The 17,285-nt window shown below is 43.2% G+C and overlaps 1 protein-coding gene across 2 annotated transcripts in view; it reads left to right on the top strand.

The window, feature by feature from the left end:
- Window positions 1–400: 400 nt before the first annotated feature.
- LOC309556165 (ras-related protein Rab-10-like) overlaps window positions 401–17,285 on the top strand; it is a 51,617-nt gene continuing 34,732 nt past the window's right edge. Inside the window, exons 1-2 of one of the 2 annotated variants that reach the window (XM_082258526.1) lie at window positions 401–735; window positions 13,006–13,066. In XM_082258526.1, coding sequence (XP_082114652.1) covers window positions 609–735; window positions 13,006–13,066 — 188 coding nt within the window. In that variant the 5' untranslated portion in view covers window positions 401–608. The remainder of the gene's footprint in view (window positions 736–13,005; window positions 13,067–17,285) is intronic. The other variant, XM_082258525.1, reaches the window with a different exon arrangement.

The raw sequence follows: 17,285 nt of genomic DNA, 5'->3' as shown, positions 1-17,285 counted from the left end.
AAAATGCACCAAAAAGCTCAAGTACCAAATTTTAGAACTGAGCCAAGCGCATTTTTGAGACGCACGTTTTTGTGCATTTTTGGTGTGGCATTAAGAAATAATTTTGCTCATGTTTGTTGAAATGCAAGCAGAAATGCTCATTTGTGCCCCCATTTCTGCTACGCTCAGATGCGAATACAGCCTCAGGCATGAAGGGGTTAACCAATGCTGCACAAAGACAAACAAGAAGTCAGTGAGCAGCTGTAGCAGGGACCTTCTATAAGTGGAGCAGTGATCAGACATCATGCTATTGTTGAGGCTCTGGGTGAGCTGTCAGTGGAGAGACTAGTTCTACCAGAAGTGGGTGAGGCCGGACGAGTTATGCAATAGTCAGTGACCCTCCAGCAGTGCAGAGCCCAGTGCAAACTATTATAGGAAGGAAGCAGATCATGTAGTAGAGATCAGGGGATGTTCTGCTGGCAGGGAGAGTGTAGGCATCCTGTGTTCAGCTCCACACATAAGGAAGAGCCTTGTGTAATGCGGAAGAGACTATTTGTAAGTGTATAGCTCACACTTCTCTATCTAGTGATCACTCGCAGTACTCAGACAGAAGGGACAGATCAGTCAGGATGGCAGGGACATCCTCCAACAAACTGGTCCTTAAACTAGTGATGACTGGGGACTCCAATGTGGGGAAGACCTGTATTATGACCAGATACACAGAAAACATCATCCCATCCTATATCTCCACTGTAGGTGAGTAGTAGTAAGGCTTTTACATTGCACAGGTTTTGTGAGTACAGCATGCTTCTCTTGTAGATGTAGTCTGTTTCTGATTTGTTCTTTAAAAGTCTCAGTGTTTGTGCCGACATAAGATCCTGAAAATGGACATGTAGATCAATAATGACAGTATACTCAAACAAAATCCACCTTTTTCAGCACTTTGAATGCGCGTTAAAGTGACACTAAATAATACCCCTAGGGCTGTTCTACACTGCCCTGCTAAGGTTTGGCCACAGCGCAGGCGTAGTGTATGCATGCTCTTTGTGGGGGTTATTATTGCATAAACTGGCACTAATGCGGAGGGTTATTATCGCAAAAATTGGCACTAGTGATGGATGGTATTTTGCACCAATAATGGGGATTATAATTGCAGAAACTGGCGCCAATGCTCTGGGTTATTATTGCAGTACCTGGTGCCAATGCGGGAGGTTATTATTGCAGAAATCGGTACTAGTGCTAGGCATTATTTATTGTGGAAATTAGCACCAATGATGAGGGTTGTAATTGCAGAAACTGGCACCAATGCTGGGGGTTATTATTGCAGAAACTGGCAAAAATATTGGGGGTTATTATTGCAGAAACTGGCACCAATACTGGGGGTTATTATTGCAGAAACTGGTGCCAATGCTGGGGGTTATTATTACAAAAACTGGCACTAGTGCTGGGGGTTATTATTGCAGAAACTGGTGCCAATGCTGGGGGTTATTATTACAAAAACTGACACTAGTGCTGAGCTTTATTTATTGTGGAAATTAGCAACAATGCTGTGGATTATAACTGCAGAAACTGACACCAATACTGGGGGTTATTATTGAAGAAACTGGTGCCAATGCTGAGGGTTATTTTTGTGTGAATTGACACTAGTGCTGGGCATTATTTATTGTAGAAATTAGCACCAATGATGGGGATTGTAATTGCGAAAACTGGCACCAATTTAGGGGTTCATATTGCAGAAACTACACTATTGCAGGGGAGGGGAAGGGTCTGCTGCTGCTGCTGACACGAGTGTATCGGGTTTTTATTGAATCCACTGACATCAACACTGGGGGGTTATTATTACTGCAGCAATTGGGTGCTTTTACTCTCGCATTCTTTTCATCTTACTTTGAAGTAAAAAATACAGAAGGAATGACATTTTACAACATATTATGCATCCACAAAAGTAGAATAGGATTAAAAGAAAATGAGGGGGCACTAGAGGTCCTAAAATAAACTCTGTTAAAATGTGTGAGTAAATTCTGTTCTGAATTGAATAAACCTAATTGAATTTATAATGTTTTAAGTATATCCTCAAAAGACACTAACTAATTCGCAATAACCTGGGGAGGCAGGGGTAATCCCGGTTTGGCATTTTCACCTTGGGTGAATGACCTTGTCCCGCCACTGCTAGCAGATTTAGGTACACAAAAAAAAATGACATCTAACTCAAGCTCACTGTTTTTAAGGAGATACAGAAAACTGTTTTATTAGTATTGGGTTAAAGGTTTTACATAAAAAAACAAAAAGCTAATCATTGTAAGCACCCCTGTCGTTTGTCTCAACCTGCTAACTGCTGCATCTGCAGAACACCTTGTTCTGCTAAAAAACAACAGATTACTGGTCAAATCAGGTAAAAAAAAAAAAAAGAGAAATAAAGCCTAAAAAAGAAAACAAATGCAGCCACCATATCTAAGAATTGGTAAGCTGCAGTATAATAAATGTTTGTTTTCGGTTCTAATACAGCTTGAACTCCCAACTCCCAGTGTCCCAAAATGCGCATTAAAACCACCATAAAAAATAATAAAAGTGATGTTAAACTTATCTACTGTGTGCAATAGAATTGCACAGTGCAGACCTGATCTTCCTCTTCTCAAGTCCACTGCTGGCATTCTCTGCTTCGCCTTCTTAATTTTTTACCTTAATGCAGGCAATAATATACACACTGCTCCAAAAAATTCAACGAACACTTTTTTTTTTAAAGATTTGTGTTATCAGAAAATAAGGATCACAAACAAAAATTATGTACATTTGAAACAAGGCCAGCACCTCAAAAAACATAGAAGACCCCATCTGGGGCCTCATACTAGACACTTTATTCATGAGAGTCTGATATTTGTTTGCACTGGCCCCTTGAGGGTTTCTGGTAATTGTATGTTCTTCTGTGCCACTTTGACCCTGTAAACTGTCCAACCCTCCTGACACTCTAGGGTCAAACATATTGTGTATACATTTAAATGACACACTGAGGCAAATAGATTTTAACTTCAGCTCAGCTTAGTTCAGCTTTACTCAAGGAAAAGGCTTGAAAATAGTATTAATCAACTAGGCCCTGGATAAACAGCAAATGTTCAGTTGAAATAATGCTAAAGAACAATGAATAACTAATTATAATAAGTAAATACACCAAATATACACAGTATCTTGCAATAAGTGAATGAATCTCTCAGAAAGCTATAAATTGCTATAAGAAACGCTTTTACTAAAGGGGAACCCCAGGTCGGCCTATAATACCTGTATCCTAATGAGAGATGAGGTAATCTAGATACCAATAACGTGTCCCCTTTAAGAGCAATGACATAGCAATGTTCAATTTGCAAAGCCTTGCTAAGATCTTCACTGGCAGTTGGAGCTCAAAGAACAAATGACTCCCCATTGTAGCACAGTGTGAAACAGGCAATGCAGAATAGCTGGTTCTGATTATCAATGACCCACTAACTGATCCAGATGTAGAGTGTCTGTGTTCAGTGTCTAAGAGAAACTGTAGCAACTGGTAACTGGACTCTGAGCAGGTGCTCTCTCGCCAATCCTGATGTCCTTCTTATGAGTCCTGGAAGAACAGGCAGCCGCAACTCTCCATGCTTTGTGACACTGAGATGGCTGTGCTCTGCTGTCTCAGTGAGTCCTGCTGACTCCACTCGATCAGCGACACTGCAGGGATGTCCGCGATGCAGTGATGGTCATCCGTCCTGCCTGGGAGGAGTCTGCAAACAGCTGGGTGGTGTGCAGTAGGCCGCAGTCTGCTCCCTCTGCGGCAGACTGATGCACACACGATGGATCTCAGGAAGCAAGAGAGCGTGGGCCTGTGCAGCAGATCCCTTTATAGTCTCCCCCATAATTCTCTCCTGGAGCCCATGGCTTGCTGGGAAGTACAGTTCTTAAACAGTTCAGTAGTGCTGTAATATTCTTGTAGAAGTCTACAGTTCCCACAATGCCTTTCTTCCAGTCTCAAGAGTTGGATGCATGAAACCTGAGACCAACACTAGGGGCTCATTGAGACAGTCTGAGAGCAGAAAGTAAGTCAGCAGGGTCAGATAATGGTAGTCTGCTCCCGGGTACATCAAAAATAAAATATATACCTTATCAGTAATAAAATAGGATGATAACATAACTACCCTACTTCCCCTTCCCTCCCTCCCCCTTGAGACACCCCAACATCCTGTATGAACAAGGAGGCAACGGGCCTCATCCTTCAGATATACCAACTATTTACAATAAACATTGGGCAGATGCGGACCAGGCAAGGGAGCCCAAGCCCTGTGAATCAGACAGTGTGTATCACCTAACCCCTAACCTTGTTAAGAGCCAATCGAGATACATTACTCCTGCTGCAGCATTCCTCCCAACCCCCCCTCATGTCAGAGGCGTAACTAGAGCCTTCAGGGCCCCGATGCAAGAAACCATGAAGGGCCCCCCAGATCCCTGGCCGGGGCCCTTCCCTTCAAGCCCAGGGCTCTTCCCACTAATCCTGGGGCTCTTTATTCTCGTTGCATGGCCTTTTATTACGGTCCCGCAGCAGGATCCTTTCACAAGTTCTGCAGTGGGCTCCCTTCCTGCAATCTTGGGGCCTCCCCACAGTGGTGCAATGCCAGGGCCCGGTCGCAAGTGTGACTTTTGCAATCCTGGAAGTTCACCCACTGGTTTGCTACTGGGCCCCCTGGAGCATGGGGCCCGGTAGCAATCGCAACCCCTGCAACCCCTGTAGTTACGCCCCTGCCTCATGTAGTTATCTCAATTATCCATCTCTCCCCCCAAATTGTCCTTAGAGTCCACCAAACGAAACCACACCTTCCTGAACTTCTTGCGGAACCCCGTGCCTAATATGTCATACAGTATAGCAGAATGTCATAATTTATTACTTTCATCCATATCCCTAACGTCAATTTTTCCATAGATATCCACCTCCTTGCTATGAGCTTCTGTACCCCAAAATAAAGAATTCTAAGGAACAGTTGGGTATATACAGTACACCCAACTCCTCTTGTTAAATGGAACATTTTTTAATCAGAGTATAGCATCAAGTCAATTAAACTCCTGGGATATAGATCTGGTCAGTTAAGTAGCAGAGAGGGTTGTTAATCAGTTTCAGCTGCTATGGTGTTAATGAAATCAACAACAGTGGCACTAGATTGGCAACAACAAGGCGAGCTCCAAAACAGGAATCATTTTACAGGTGGAGGCCACTGACACTTTTTTTCCCTACTCATCTTTTCTGACGGTTTTTCACTAGTTTTGCATTTGGCTAGGGTCAGTGTCACTACTGGTAGCATAAGGCGATACTTGGACCCTATAGAGGTTGCACAGGCAGTCCAACAGGATGGCACATCAATGCATGCTATTGCCAGAAGATTTGCTGCTCCTCCCAGCACAGTCTCTAAAGCATGGAAGAGATTCCCGGAGACAGGCAGTTACTCTAGGAGAGCTGGGCAGGTCCATAGAAGGTCCTTAACCCATCAGCAGTACCGATATCTGCTCCTTTGTGCAAGGAGGGACAGGATGAGCACTGCCAGAGCCTTACAAAATGACCTCCAGCAGGCCACTGGTGTAAATGTCTCTGACCAAAAAATCAGGAACAGACTTCATGAGGGTGGCTTGAGGGCCTGACGTCCTCTAGTGGGCCCGGTGCTCCCTGCCTGGCACTGCGGAGCTCAATTGGTATTTGCCATTGGACACCAGAATTGGCAGGTCCACCACTAGTGCCCTGTGCTTTTCACAGATGAGAGCAGGTTCACCCTGCTTGTAACATCTTTCAGCATGACTGGTTCGGTGGTGGCTCAGTGATTGTTTGGGGAGGCATATCGATGGAGGGACGCACAGACCTCAACAGACTAGACAATGGCACCCTGACTGCCATTATGTATCAGGATGAAATCCTTGGACCGATTGCCAAAAAACACCAAATGCAGCAAAAATGTGTGTAAATGCACCTAAGTGCTAGGCACGTTTAGCGCTTAGGCGTTTATTTATTTCAATGGCAAATAACCTGGTTAATGAAATTAACAAAGTTCCAAGAGCTAAAACGCTAAAAATGTGGTACTGCTTTTATGCCGCGTTTAGCATTATTTTTGCTGCCGAGAGAGTAATGTTTAGGGCTGGCCAGTGGACATGTAGCTTTAGGATGCTTTCAGTTTCACCATATTTCTGTTTGCTTTCCTTCACAGTACAATCTCCTGACAGCTGTTCTATTTCTGACCTACTCTATCCAGAGCTAAAATATTTTTCCCAGGTCTACACTTTAAATAAAGGCAGTAAAACGCGTTAATATTATAAATATGTAGAGAATGTTATAACCTGATCATCATTGCATTTTTCCATGTGTCATATAGGTGTAAATGTGGAAATACAAAAAAATCTTTCCAAGGCAAACATACCAGAGTGAGGACTTCCCTGTTGTATTTGAAGTTCAGTAAAATTCCAGACTGTCCTGGAGACATGGTATTTCCACTTCAGCTGATCTGAGTGGAATTGGTCACACACTCCCGCGTCTTCATCTATCTTGACCTCAGTGACTCTAACAGGCAAATGCAGTTTACTAAAAGGAAACCCCAATGTAAATCCTGCATCCTTATCATTAAGTTATATGTTAGTGCAGACTTCAAACTATACTATAGTGGCTTCTTCTGCCTCTGACAGTGCTTACATTCTATAGGAACCACAGGTTATGCAGTACGATATATAGAATTATGGATAGGTAGGTGGACAGATATACTGTATCTGCATTTGTAGACTGTGGACCAGTGGTGGTCAACTTTCTTGATCTATCACCAAATGGCTGCACATACAATTCAATGAATATTCAGTGTCAGAGACAGCAATCACACAACAGCATATAGTCAAAGACTATGAGCATGATATAATAAATGGTCAGAGATTGTGTACATTATACAGGTTATGGTCAGAGACTGGGGACAGAATACAAGAAATGGTCGAAGACTGCGGACATGCCACAAGACACTTTCCAAGACTGTATACCTGCTATTGAGGTTGTTGTGAGACGGTAATCATGCTTTAGGCTCCTTTCACACACTCTGTCCATTTTTGTCAGCGGGGGATCGAGCCGCCGATCCCCCCGCTGAGCAGCAGGAGGACAGCTGTGTGCGGAGACACAGCTGACAGTTCCCCATGCATCTCTATGGGGGAAATCGGATATCAACGGACCGTCAGTCCGTTCTCACCCGATCCCATCCGATCCGATCCGCTGGACGGATGGAAAATAGGGTTTCCATCCATCCAGATTTGACGGATCGGGTCGGATGTCAGCAGACATGTCTCCGCTGACATCCGATGCCCCATAGGAATGCATGGGGGGACCGTTCAGATCCGCCAAAAAAACGGACAGGTGGATCTGAACGGTCCGCCTGTGTGAAAGGGGCCTTAGGTGAAAGTCTTTGACTGGAAATATGAGACTACTAGAAATCACTGTTTTAGGGCAATAGGGAAACACAGATTAGTATCACAGATCAGTGTCTGCAAGGGCCCTAAGGGGCTGCACAAAAAGTGCCAAAGGGCCATAAGTGGTCCCAAGGCTGCAGGTTGGGCACCAAGGCTGTAGACAAATGTAAACATGGCACCTGCTTGGATGATGTGCATGAACATATCAAAACACCTTCTAAAAAAAGTCTGATGTGTGAGAATGGGTCCACTGGGGGGCAGAGTGTCCACAGTACAACCCACTTCATATACTTTAGCGATATATTATAAGATCAAATGCTTGTGGACATCTATCATACCTTGTTGGACATCCCATTTCAAAACTATGGGCACTAAAATGGATTTGCCCTCACACCCCTCGTGGCTATACCAGTGCTTACTTGTCTGAGAGATTTTGGAGCAATTTGTATCCATTCAACCAAAAGAGCAATGGTGAGGTTAGGTAGTGATGTTGAAAGAAAGGGCCTTGCATGCAATTAGCATTCCAATGTAACCCAAAGGTGTTCAAGGGGTCGAGGTCCTGCCTCTGCACAGGTTACTCAAATTTCTTAACACTGAACTTATTAAAAGCGATGATCTCGGGCATGTTTAAACCATGATCCCAACCCACATATGTGAGCCTGCCAGGAAGCTGTGACCTGTACTGAGTCAATCATCTGCAGCCGGGTATTATCTGACTTACAGCCATACATATACTGTACATTAGGGGGTGTATACATGTGGCTGCAGGCAGGGTGGGGAGTGCCTTGGCTGACAATGATTGGCCTAATGCAGGTGACAACGTCATGGCAGACTCCTACGCACAAACTCAGATCTTGGTTTAAACATTCCTGAGCTCATCATTGTTTATCAAACTTCAAAACTTGTCAAAACTTGACTTTATCAACCTAGACTTGTGCACCTGAACTCAATCATTTGGAGGGACTTCCACATACTTTTAGCTGTAGGGTCCCAGTTTTGGCTGCCATGGGCCCACTACATATATTTGTTTACCATAAGCTGCAGTCTGTGTTTTTTGACTGCTAAAGATGTGTATTCAGTTTGATTAGTAGGTTAAGCGTAATCTCAGGGAAGGGTGTGCTTTCAGCATCCGAGCTGGGTTTTGGGGGCAAACATGACCCGTCCCACCTGGAAGCGTACAAAATGTTTCCGGCCTTTGATGTCTAATGAGGTAAGGATAAATATGTTGCAGCCAAGACTTTGCTAAAGTTAATCTAAAGTCTAAAAGCAACAAGGCATTGTCCAATGGGTTGCTCCAAAGCAAAGCCAAAAATGCAACAGATTATGTAAAATATCCTTTCATTGTGAGGATGAATACAGAGACTAGACATGTGCGATTTGTTTCGTTATGAATCGAAATTCAGATAACATTTTTGTTATGCGAAGATTTGAATGTATCCAAATCTCTGCATCACAATAGTAACAAATTAAAAAAAAAAAAATTAATAAACTGGTAATAAATAATAATAGTAAATGTAATAACTGGTAATAAATTATAACGAAAACAATGAATACATTCATATTAATTTGTTTCATTCATTTGTGACTTCAGAGGGTTTTGTAAGTTCAATAAAATGTGTCACTCACTGTATCGTTATGATTGGTCAAAGCCAAAGTCAGAAGAAAGTCACATTGAATTTGCAAGCAAGGGGCTCACTAGAAACATAAGGAATTAATCCGAATCTTCTAAAATAACTTCCAAAAATAAAAATTGTTTCGGAACGACGAATATACAAAACAAATCTGAACATACAAAATGAGTTCTAAAAATGAATGATTCTAACATAACAAATATGACGAAACAAATTGATTGACTTAACAAATGAATCCAAAACAAAACAAAACAATTTTTTTCATCATGCACATCCCTAACAGAGACCACATAAGGCAACCACACATATGCAATATTTTCATACAGTACATACAGGAATGTTGGCTGGTAACATAACCTTTTACTGCTCTACTCACAGGTACTAAATATTTTAATTCCTTTCTGCTGGATCATGTTTCCTTTTCAGTAGTGCAAACAGTATCTTCTATATAGGGATGAACAGAAAAGGAATTTTAATCGACCCGGTCACCTTACCCACTTAGTCTCTTTAGGTGACCTTGTATGTTAAGAAGAATATTGCTTTTATCTTTACCAGTTCTGGACCGGAAGGATTTGCCCCCTTAATGACCAGGCCATTTTTTTTGCGATTCTGCACTGCGTTACTTTAATGGACAATTGCACTGCGACGCTGTAATGAAATAAAATTGATGTTCTTTTTTCCCCACAAATATAGCTTTCTTTTGGTGGTATTTGATCACCTGTGCGATTTCTATTTTTTGCACTATAAACAAAAATAAAGCAACAGTTTTGAAAAAAAAAAAACAATATTTTTCACATTCTGCTATATAACATTCTCAAAAAAATTTACAATTTTTAATCCTTTTAGGCTAATTTTTTATTCTGCTACATATTTTTGGTAAAAAAAAATTGCAATAAGCATATTTTGATTGGTTTGCACAAAAGTTATCATGTCTACAAACTAGGGGAAAAATGTATGTAATTTTTTTTTTAGTAGTCATGGTGGTGATCTGCAATTTTTAGCAGCACATTGTGACATTGTGGCAGACAGATCGGACCCCTAACTGGCATTTTTGACACTTTTGGGGGGGCCAGTGAAATTACTACAGTAATCAGTGCTAAAAATATGCACTGTTACTGTAATAATGACACTGGCAGGGAAGGGGTTAACCTAGGGGTGATGTGGAGGAGGGACTTGTGAAATAACCATAGAGACCTGTGATCCTATATAGAAGGATCACAGGTGCTCTGTGATCATTTCAGAGGGAAGAATGGTCAGCTGTGTTTACAACAGCTGACTGTGCTTCTCTCAGCGGGGAGCGATCGCAGCAATAGTGGCCGCCGGTCCCGTGGATCGGCATCCCTGCTGCCTAGTGGGGTCGGGAGCATGCCGCCGGCAGCATGCACTCAGCCCTCCCCCCCCCCAGCACCACTCCCGCGAACCGACGAACCAGTACGTCGATTCGCACAGCCAAACCAGCCTGCCGCAGTATATATGCGGCGGGCGGTCGGCAAGTGGTTAAAAATTACAACAGCGATTCCTTTAAAAAAGTTTAGTAAGGCAATCCACACAGCTTTTTATTTTCATTTTATTTTCTTCCCCACTCTTCTCACAGTGGCCATTTTTACTAAGGGCAGATTAATCCATATCACTTCCCTTCCTGGAACTCTGAGTCTGCTTCCAGGAACATGTGACCGTGCATGTCATCTGAAAGGAAGGCACTGGTATTGTAGCCTTCTCAGGAATCATCTGTGAGGCCCTGGTTACATCACTAGTCCCTCATTTAACCAGGAAATTGAAAACTAGAAACTGTATGTAAAAACTAAAAATATTTGTTTAAAGAGAAACTCCACTTTTGTTGAGAAAGAAACATTCCCCTCTGGGTGATCGATGTATATTGCAAGGATTTCAACAAACTTTGTTTCAGATTCCCACCTTTTGTCATTCTGAAGATATAGTTGTTTCTCTTTGTCCATTTGCAGAGTGAACATGTATGGGATAGGGATAGACCGATATGGTTTTTCCAGGGCCGATACCGATATTTTGGTCACAACGTATCAGTATCGGCCGATATTGGCCGATATTCTGCACATTCAATCACACATCCAATGCAGAGTGACCAGTGCCCCCATCAATGAAGAGTGACCAGTGCCCCCATCAATGCAGAGTAACCAGTGCCCTCATCAATGCAGAATGACCAGTGCCCCGTACATTGCAGAGTGACCATTGCCACCATCCAATGCAGAGTGACAAGTGCCCCCATCGATGCAGAGTGACCAGTGCCCCCAACAATGCATAGTGACCAGTGCCCCCATCAATGCAGAGTGACCAGTTTCCACAACAATGCAGAGTGACCAGTGCCCCCATCAAATGCAGAGTGACCAGTGCCCCCAACAATGCAGAGTGACCAGTGCCCCCAACAATGCAGAGTGACCAATGCCTCCATCAATGCAGAGTGACCAGTGCCCCATCCATGCAGAGTGACCATTGCCCCCATCCAGTGCAGAGTGACCATTGCCCCCATCCAATGCAGAGTGACCATTGCCCCCATCCAATGCAGAGTGACCATTGCCCCCATCCAATGCCGAGTGACCATTGCCCCCATCCAATGCCGAGTGACCAGTGCCCCCATCCAATGCCGAGTGACTAGTGCCCCCATCCAATGCAGAGTGACCAGTGCCCCCAACAATGCAGAGTGACCAGTGCCTCCATCAAATGCAGAGTGACCAGTGCCCCCAACAATGCAGAGTGACCAGTGCCCCCAACAATGCAGAGTGACCAATGCCTCCATCAATGCAGAGTGACCAGTGCCCCATCCATGCAGAGTGACCATTGCCCCCATCCAGTGCAGAGTGACCATTGCCCCCATCCAATGCAGAGTGACCATTGCCCCCATCCAATGCAGAGTGACCATTGCCCCCATCCAATGCCGAGTGACCATTGCCCCCATCCAATGCCGAGTGACCAGTGCCCCCATCCAATGCCGAGTGACTAGTGCCCCCATCCAATGCAGAGTGACCAGTGCCCCCAACAATGCAGAGTGACCAGTGCCTCCAACAATGCAGAGTGACCAGTGCCCCCAACAATGCAGAGTGACCAGTGCCTCCATCAATGCAGAGTGACCAGTGCCTCCATCAATGCAGAGTGACCAGTGCCCCCAGCAATGCAGGGTGACCAGTGCCTCCATCCAATGCAGAGTTACCAGTGCCCCCATCAATGCAGAGTGACCAGTGCCCCCAACAAGTTTGTGGCCGATACCGATACTTTCAAAAAAGTGAATATCGGCCGCCGATCCCTAGTATGGGAGTGGTTTTTATAATGATCAATCTGCTGCTGCAACTGCAGGGCTCTAATGAGCAAATTGGCAAGGCCTGCATCCCTTTAGACATGATTTCTCTTTGGGTGATATCACCAAAAATGAAATTTTTGTTGCAGGGAATGCCAAAAATCTGACTTAGTGCAGACTTCTGGGAAAATCAGTAAGCCCATCACTCAAGCAGAAAATTACATTTCTGAGGGGCAATCTGTACGCCATCTGTGTACAGAACACCTCCAGGTAGCCATATTGCATTGCAAATTACAGAAAATAATAGTGCTGTAGATTGAAAAGGAGAGGTGATTTTTAATACCATTCAATTACAATATGACTTGTGCCACAAATATATATATAGGTACGCTATATATATATATATATATATATTTTTTTTTTTGCTATTTTTTTCCCCATGACCATGAAGTTACCCTTTAACAAATTATTGTAAGATGATTTAATTTCATTCAATAAGAATTTTACCAAAAGGTTTGCTGGGGAATGTTTACTTTTTGTGTGCTCAATGTCTTAAGATATTAGGTGGACAGTGGAAAGTACAAGGATCTGTTGTGTTGATTGCTAAGTTTTGTTTTCCTTTACATCAAGGTGGCTAGGTATTGAGATAAAACAGCAAAAAAATGAAAATGCTTCATATTATTTTTTATCTTTTTTTAGGAATTGATTTCAAAACGAAAACAATCCATATTGGTGACACACCATTAAAACTTCAGATCTGGTAAGATTGTGCTTTATACCTAAATGATGTTTATTCCCTGCACATAATTATGTACTGACTTTACACAGAGTGTGGCATTGAATCCGTCACTGGCACCACATCTTTATTCAGTATCAGAGATGGAGTATTTACTTATTGCCAGCATTCACTACTGGTTGTAAGAAATTCTCACTTTTTGCTGAGTGTGCTGAATGCATCGTTTTTGTCATGCTGTATACACACCAACGAAATTTAGAACAAAAGTAATTTTGAGGGTCTGTTATTTACTGATGTTCAGAGTTAAAGAAACTATGTCCCTTTAAGAAAACAACATACTGCCACCCGTTATAAGGGTCAGGCACCCTGAGAATAGCTGCGGCAGCTGTCAGTACTTTGTGCTTGACTCAAATTATTTTTTTAATGTCAAGTCTTTCTGATAGCCTATGGTTCGGCACCTCCTAAGGTTTCATACACACCAGGAGTTTAGTCCGATGTATGAGATCCCAGAGTTTTGGTGCTGGTGAAAGGCATAGGTGCATCGTCCAGCTTTGCTACTGGCAGCCTGTGAAACTTTATGAGATCCTGAAAGCTGCTGTGGCTGGATAGGGTAGGATGGCGCACCGAGCTGCACATTTGTGCATATTACACCAAGGGACAAATGCTCAGAGCAGGTCCCTGGGCACATACTGTCTACAACATTCAGCTGCAGCAGTTTGTAGACACTCATAGAGTTTTACAGGATGCCTTCAGTGGGCCTGAACAGTCCCAAAACACTGGGATCTCATGCATTGGGGCTGAGAACCCAGCAATGAAGCTTGCCTGCCCTTTCCTGCCTCCAGAATTTTCCTATTGGTCAGTGATGGGTCAGCAAGACAGTGGGTGTTTGGTGTAGAGTCGAGAATACTCCTGGAGGTATGTTCAGGCACCTCAGGGTGGACTTTTGTTTTTTTAAAGCCTGCACTGCACAGGTTAACTGTGATTGGAGAAAATAAATATACTTACCTAATCCTCCCCGCACACGACCAGTCCCTGTGGCTCCTGACAACACCCCCCCCCCCCCCACACACACACACACTCACACACACACACAGTCTTGCACAGTTGACTGTTATGGACATTATCACTCCCATAGACCTGCTCTGGATGTGAGGAATGTCAAGAACAGTCAACCACTGGATTGTGGGGGACCCGTTTGCCGGTGGAGCAGAGGATCGGTTGAGTATAAGCTTTCTCCTCTCCCTGGACAAAACAAGCACTTAACCCGTGCAGTGCGGGCACAGCCATACTGCATGAGAAAACTTTTTTTTTTTTTTGCCTGGAGTTGGGTTTTAAAGTAACCTTTCTCATCATTTTTACCAAGGAGGAACCCTTAAAATCATTTTCAGATCTCAGGGAACTTCTGCTACAACTCATATCTCATTTACAAAGTCAGTTAGGCATAGCTATAAGAATAAACATAGGAATAAAAATTTGACACCCAAAGGAGATAATTTCTTTAATACCCCCTCTCTATATAACAAATATAATTTCAGTAACTATTAGGCTAAGTTCACATGTAGGCGTTTTTGGGGCATCTTTCTGCTCTAGGATCAGCTCAGAAAAGCCCATCAAGACAAATCCTATTCATTTCAATGGCCCCTGTTCACATCTGAGCGTTTTGACATTTTAAGCAAAACGCCCAATGCTCAAAAAAGTACATGAGCTTGTTTTTGGGCAGATTACAGGCGTTTTTATTTTTTTCCATTGGTCACTTGTCAACCTAAAAACACCTGCACAAAAACGCCTGTAAAACGCCTGAAAAAATGCCCATAAAAAAGCCTAAAAAAATGCCTAAAAAACGCATGTAAATAGCAACGCCAAGATGTGAACGTAGCCTTATGGAGTTACTGTATACAAATTTGGCCATAAGTAAAATGTAGACAGTAAAAATTGTGTCTTTTTATCTTGGAGGTCTATGTAAACGTTCCCACATACAGTGGTGGTCAGTAAAAAAGTTCCCGTAATGGTGGTCAGTGGTCACTGGTGCTTAATAGAGTGAATCCCCCTTTACATTGATTGTCACTGATCTCACACCACTGGAACCAACCAGCAGGAGATCAATCCACCACTGCCCAGGGAACCCTTATCACCCTCTGGAGATATCCCATGGTTCCATGAAACCCTGGTTGAGAATGGCTGTTCAGTTAAAATTCTCTACAAACTAAAGCCTATTACACATGAGCCGAATGTAAGGCGACATCAGCCAGTTAAATAAAAACCAGCCGACATTCGGCCCTTTTGTATGGCAGTTGGTTTGACAGAAGCTGGCCGTTCAACCGGCTTCTGTTTGTCGTGCATTCTGGAAAAACAGCGACCAACCGGCTTCCTAGCCAATGGCTGAGAGCACTGGGGGCCGACCCTCTGTCAGAACACAACAGATCAACAGGAAGATCCCTGTACTAACATCGGATTGTTAGTACAACAGCTCCGACTGGAGCTGTCAGGTTTTTTCGATTAACCCTCTGGGTGGAACAGAAAAAAACAAATACTAAGCTTGATGTATATTTCCCATTACCAGTTGCAGGGATGTATACTCTTTATTGTACATACAATCAAATGCACAATAATCTGAACAGATCATTTGTTTAACATATTTATTTTAGCAGTTCACCTATCAGCTCTAACCAGCTCTACAGTAAGCAGGAGAAGTGTGGAATTATTGTGTTCCTGATAGGTAGGAAAATCACAAGGCTTTTCTTTCTTTAGTTTTACACTGAGCATGTGACTTTACTTCTCATTTCATCACATGATCTGCAGCTATTGTTGCCATTTTTTCAGTTCAAGAGAAACATTCCTGTAATACTGTATCACTAAATAAATCACCACTCTTAACCGGTTGCCGACCGCCGCACGACTATATACTGCGGCGGTCAGCCCCGGCCAGGCAGAGTGACGTATCGGTACGTCACTCGCCTGTCACTGACTTGCGAGCCTATAGCGGGCGGGCGCGCGCCCGCCGAGGCGCGCGCCCGCCGCGGCTCGTTCACAGGCAAGTCAGTGCGTGTGACCGGCGGACTCGATGTCCGCCGGCCACACTACGATCGCTCCTGTGAAGGGAGAAAGACAGAGCAGCTTGTGTAAACAAGCTGCCTGTCAGTTCTCCCTGTGTAAAAGTGAAGATCTGACCGTTCTACTATGTAGAACGGTTGATCTTTGCTTTTACACCAATAGCCATGTCCCTACACAGTAGAAAGCACGCCCCTAGGACACACTTAACCCCTCCCTGTCCAATAAAGTTAACCCCTTCCCTGCCAGTGTCATTTTTGCAGTAACAGTGCATATGTATAGCACTGATTACTGCAGTAATGTCACTGGTAACCCCAAAAGTGTCAAAAATGTCAGTCAAGGGTCCGATCTGTCCGCCGCAATGTCGCAGTACCGAAAAAAAATCGCAGATCGCCGCCATTATGCGTTAAAAAAAAAAACACCAAAAATGACAAAAATCTTTCTCTTTGTTAGTAAACGCGATAACTTTTGCGCAAACCAATCAAAATACGCTTTTTGCGATTTTTTTTACCAAACATAGGTAGCATAAAACAAATTGGCCGAAAAATGTTAAAAAATTTTGATTTTTACTTTTTTTTTTGGGGAATTTCATATAAAAAAATGTGAAAAATATTGTTATTTTTGCAAAATTTACGCTCTTTTTTTGTTTATAGCGCGTGATCAAAAAATCGCACAGGTGATCAAATACCACCAAAAGAAAGCTCTGTTTGTGGGAAAAAAAGGACGTCAAATTCGTTTAGGTACAGCGTCGCACGACCGCGCAATTGTCCGTTAAAGTCACGCAGTAAAAAATCGCAAAAAAACCCCTGGTCCTTTAGCAGCCAAATCCTCCGGGGCTTAAGTGGTTAATAAGTGTAGCAAAGTCCCTAATCCCAAAATTCAGGCTAGTACCAGAGAGACAAACAGTGAGAGAGGTTTAAAAAAGATAGAAGATATTTATGATGTAGCACCGTCCTAGGTAGGTGCTAGAGAGAAAATATAGTTCTGAGTCCTGTCTGCTTACCAGAAGTGAATAATAAAGGAGAACAATGCCGCTCAGGCCAGTCCATGTCTGCAATCCAGGGTGGGTGCTTAACCTTGGCTCACCACCGCAAACAACATACATGAATAAAGAGATCGCACACCACTGAACGATTAGATGAAGAAAAGATTCTTTATTCACATATAAGGTGCAGGGTACTATCAGAATCTTCTC

Source organism: Pelophylax lessonae (genome assembly GCF_965119305.1).
Source record: "Pelophylax lessonae genome assembly, chromosome: 5".
Classification (NCBI taxonomy): Eukaryota; Metazoa; Chordata; class Amphibia; order Anura; family Ranidae; genus Pelophylax; species Pelophylax lessonae.
Note: the sequence above shows the minus strand (reverse complement) of the source record. Positions and strands in the feature narration are given on the sequence as shown.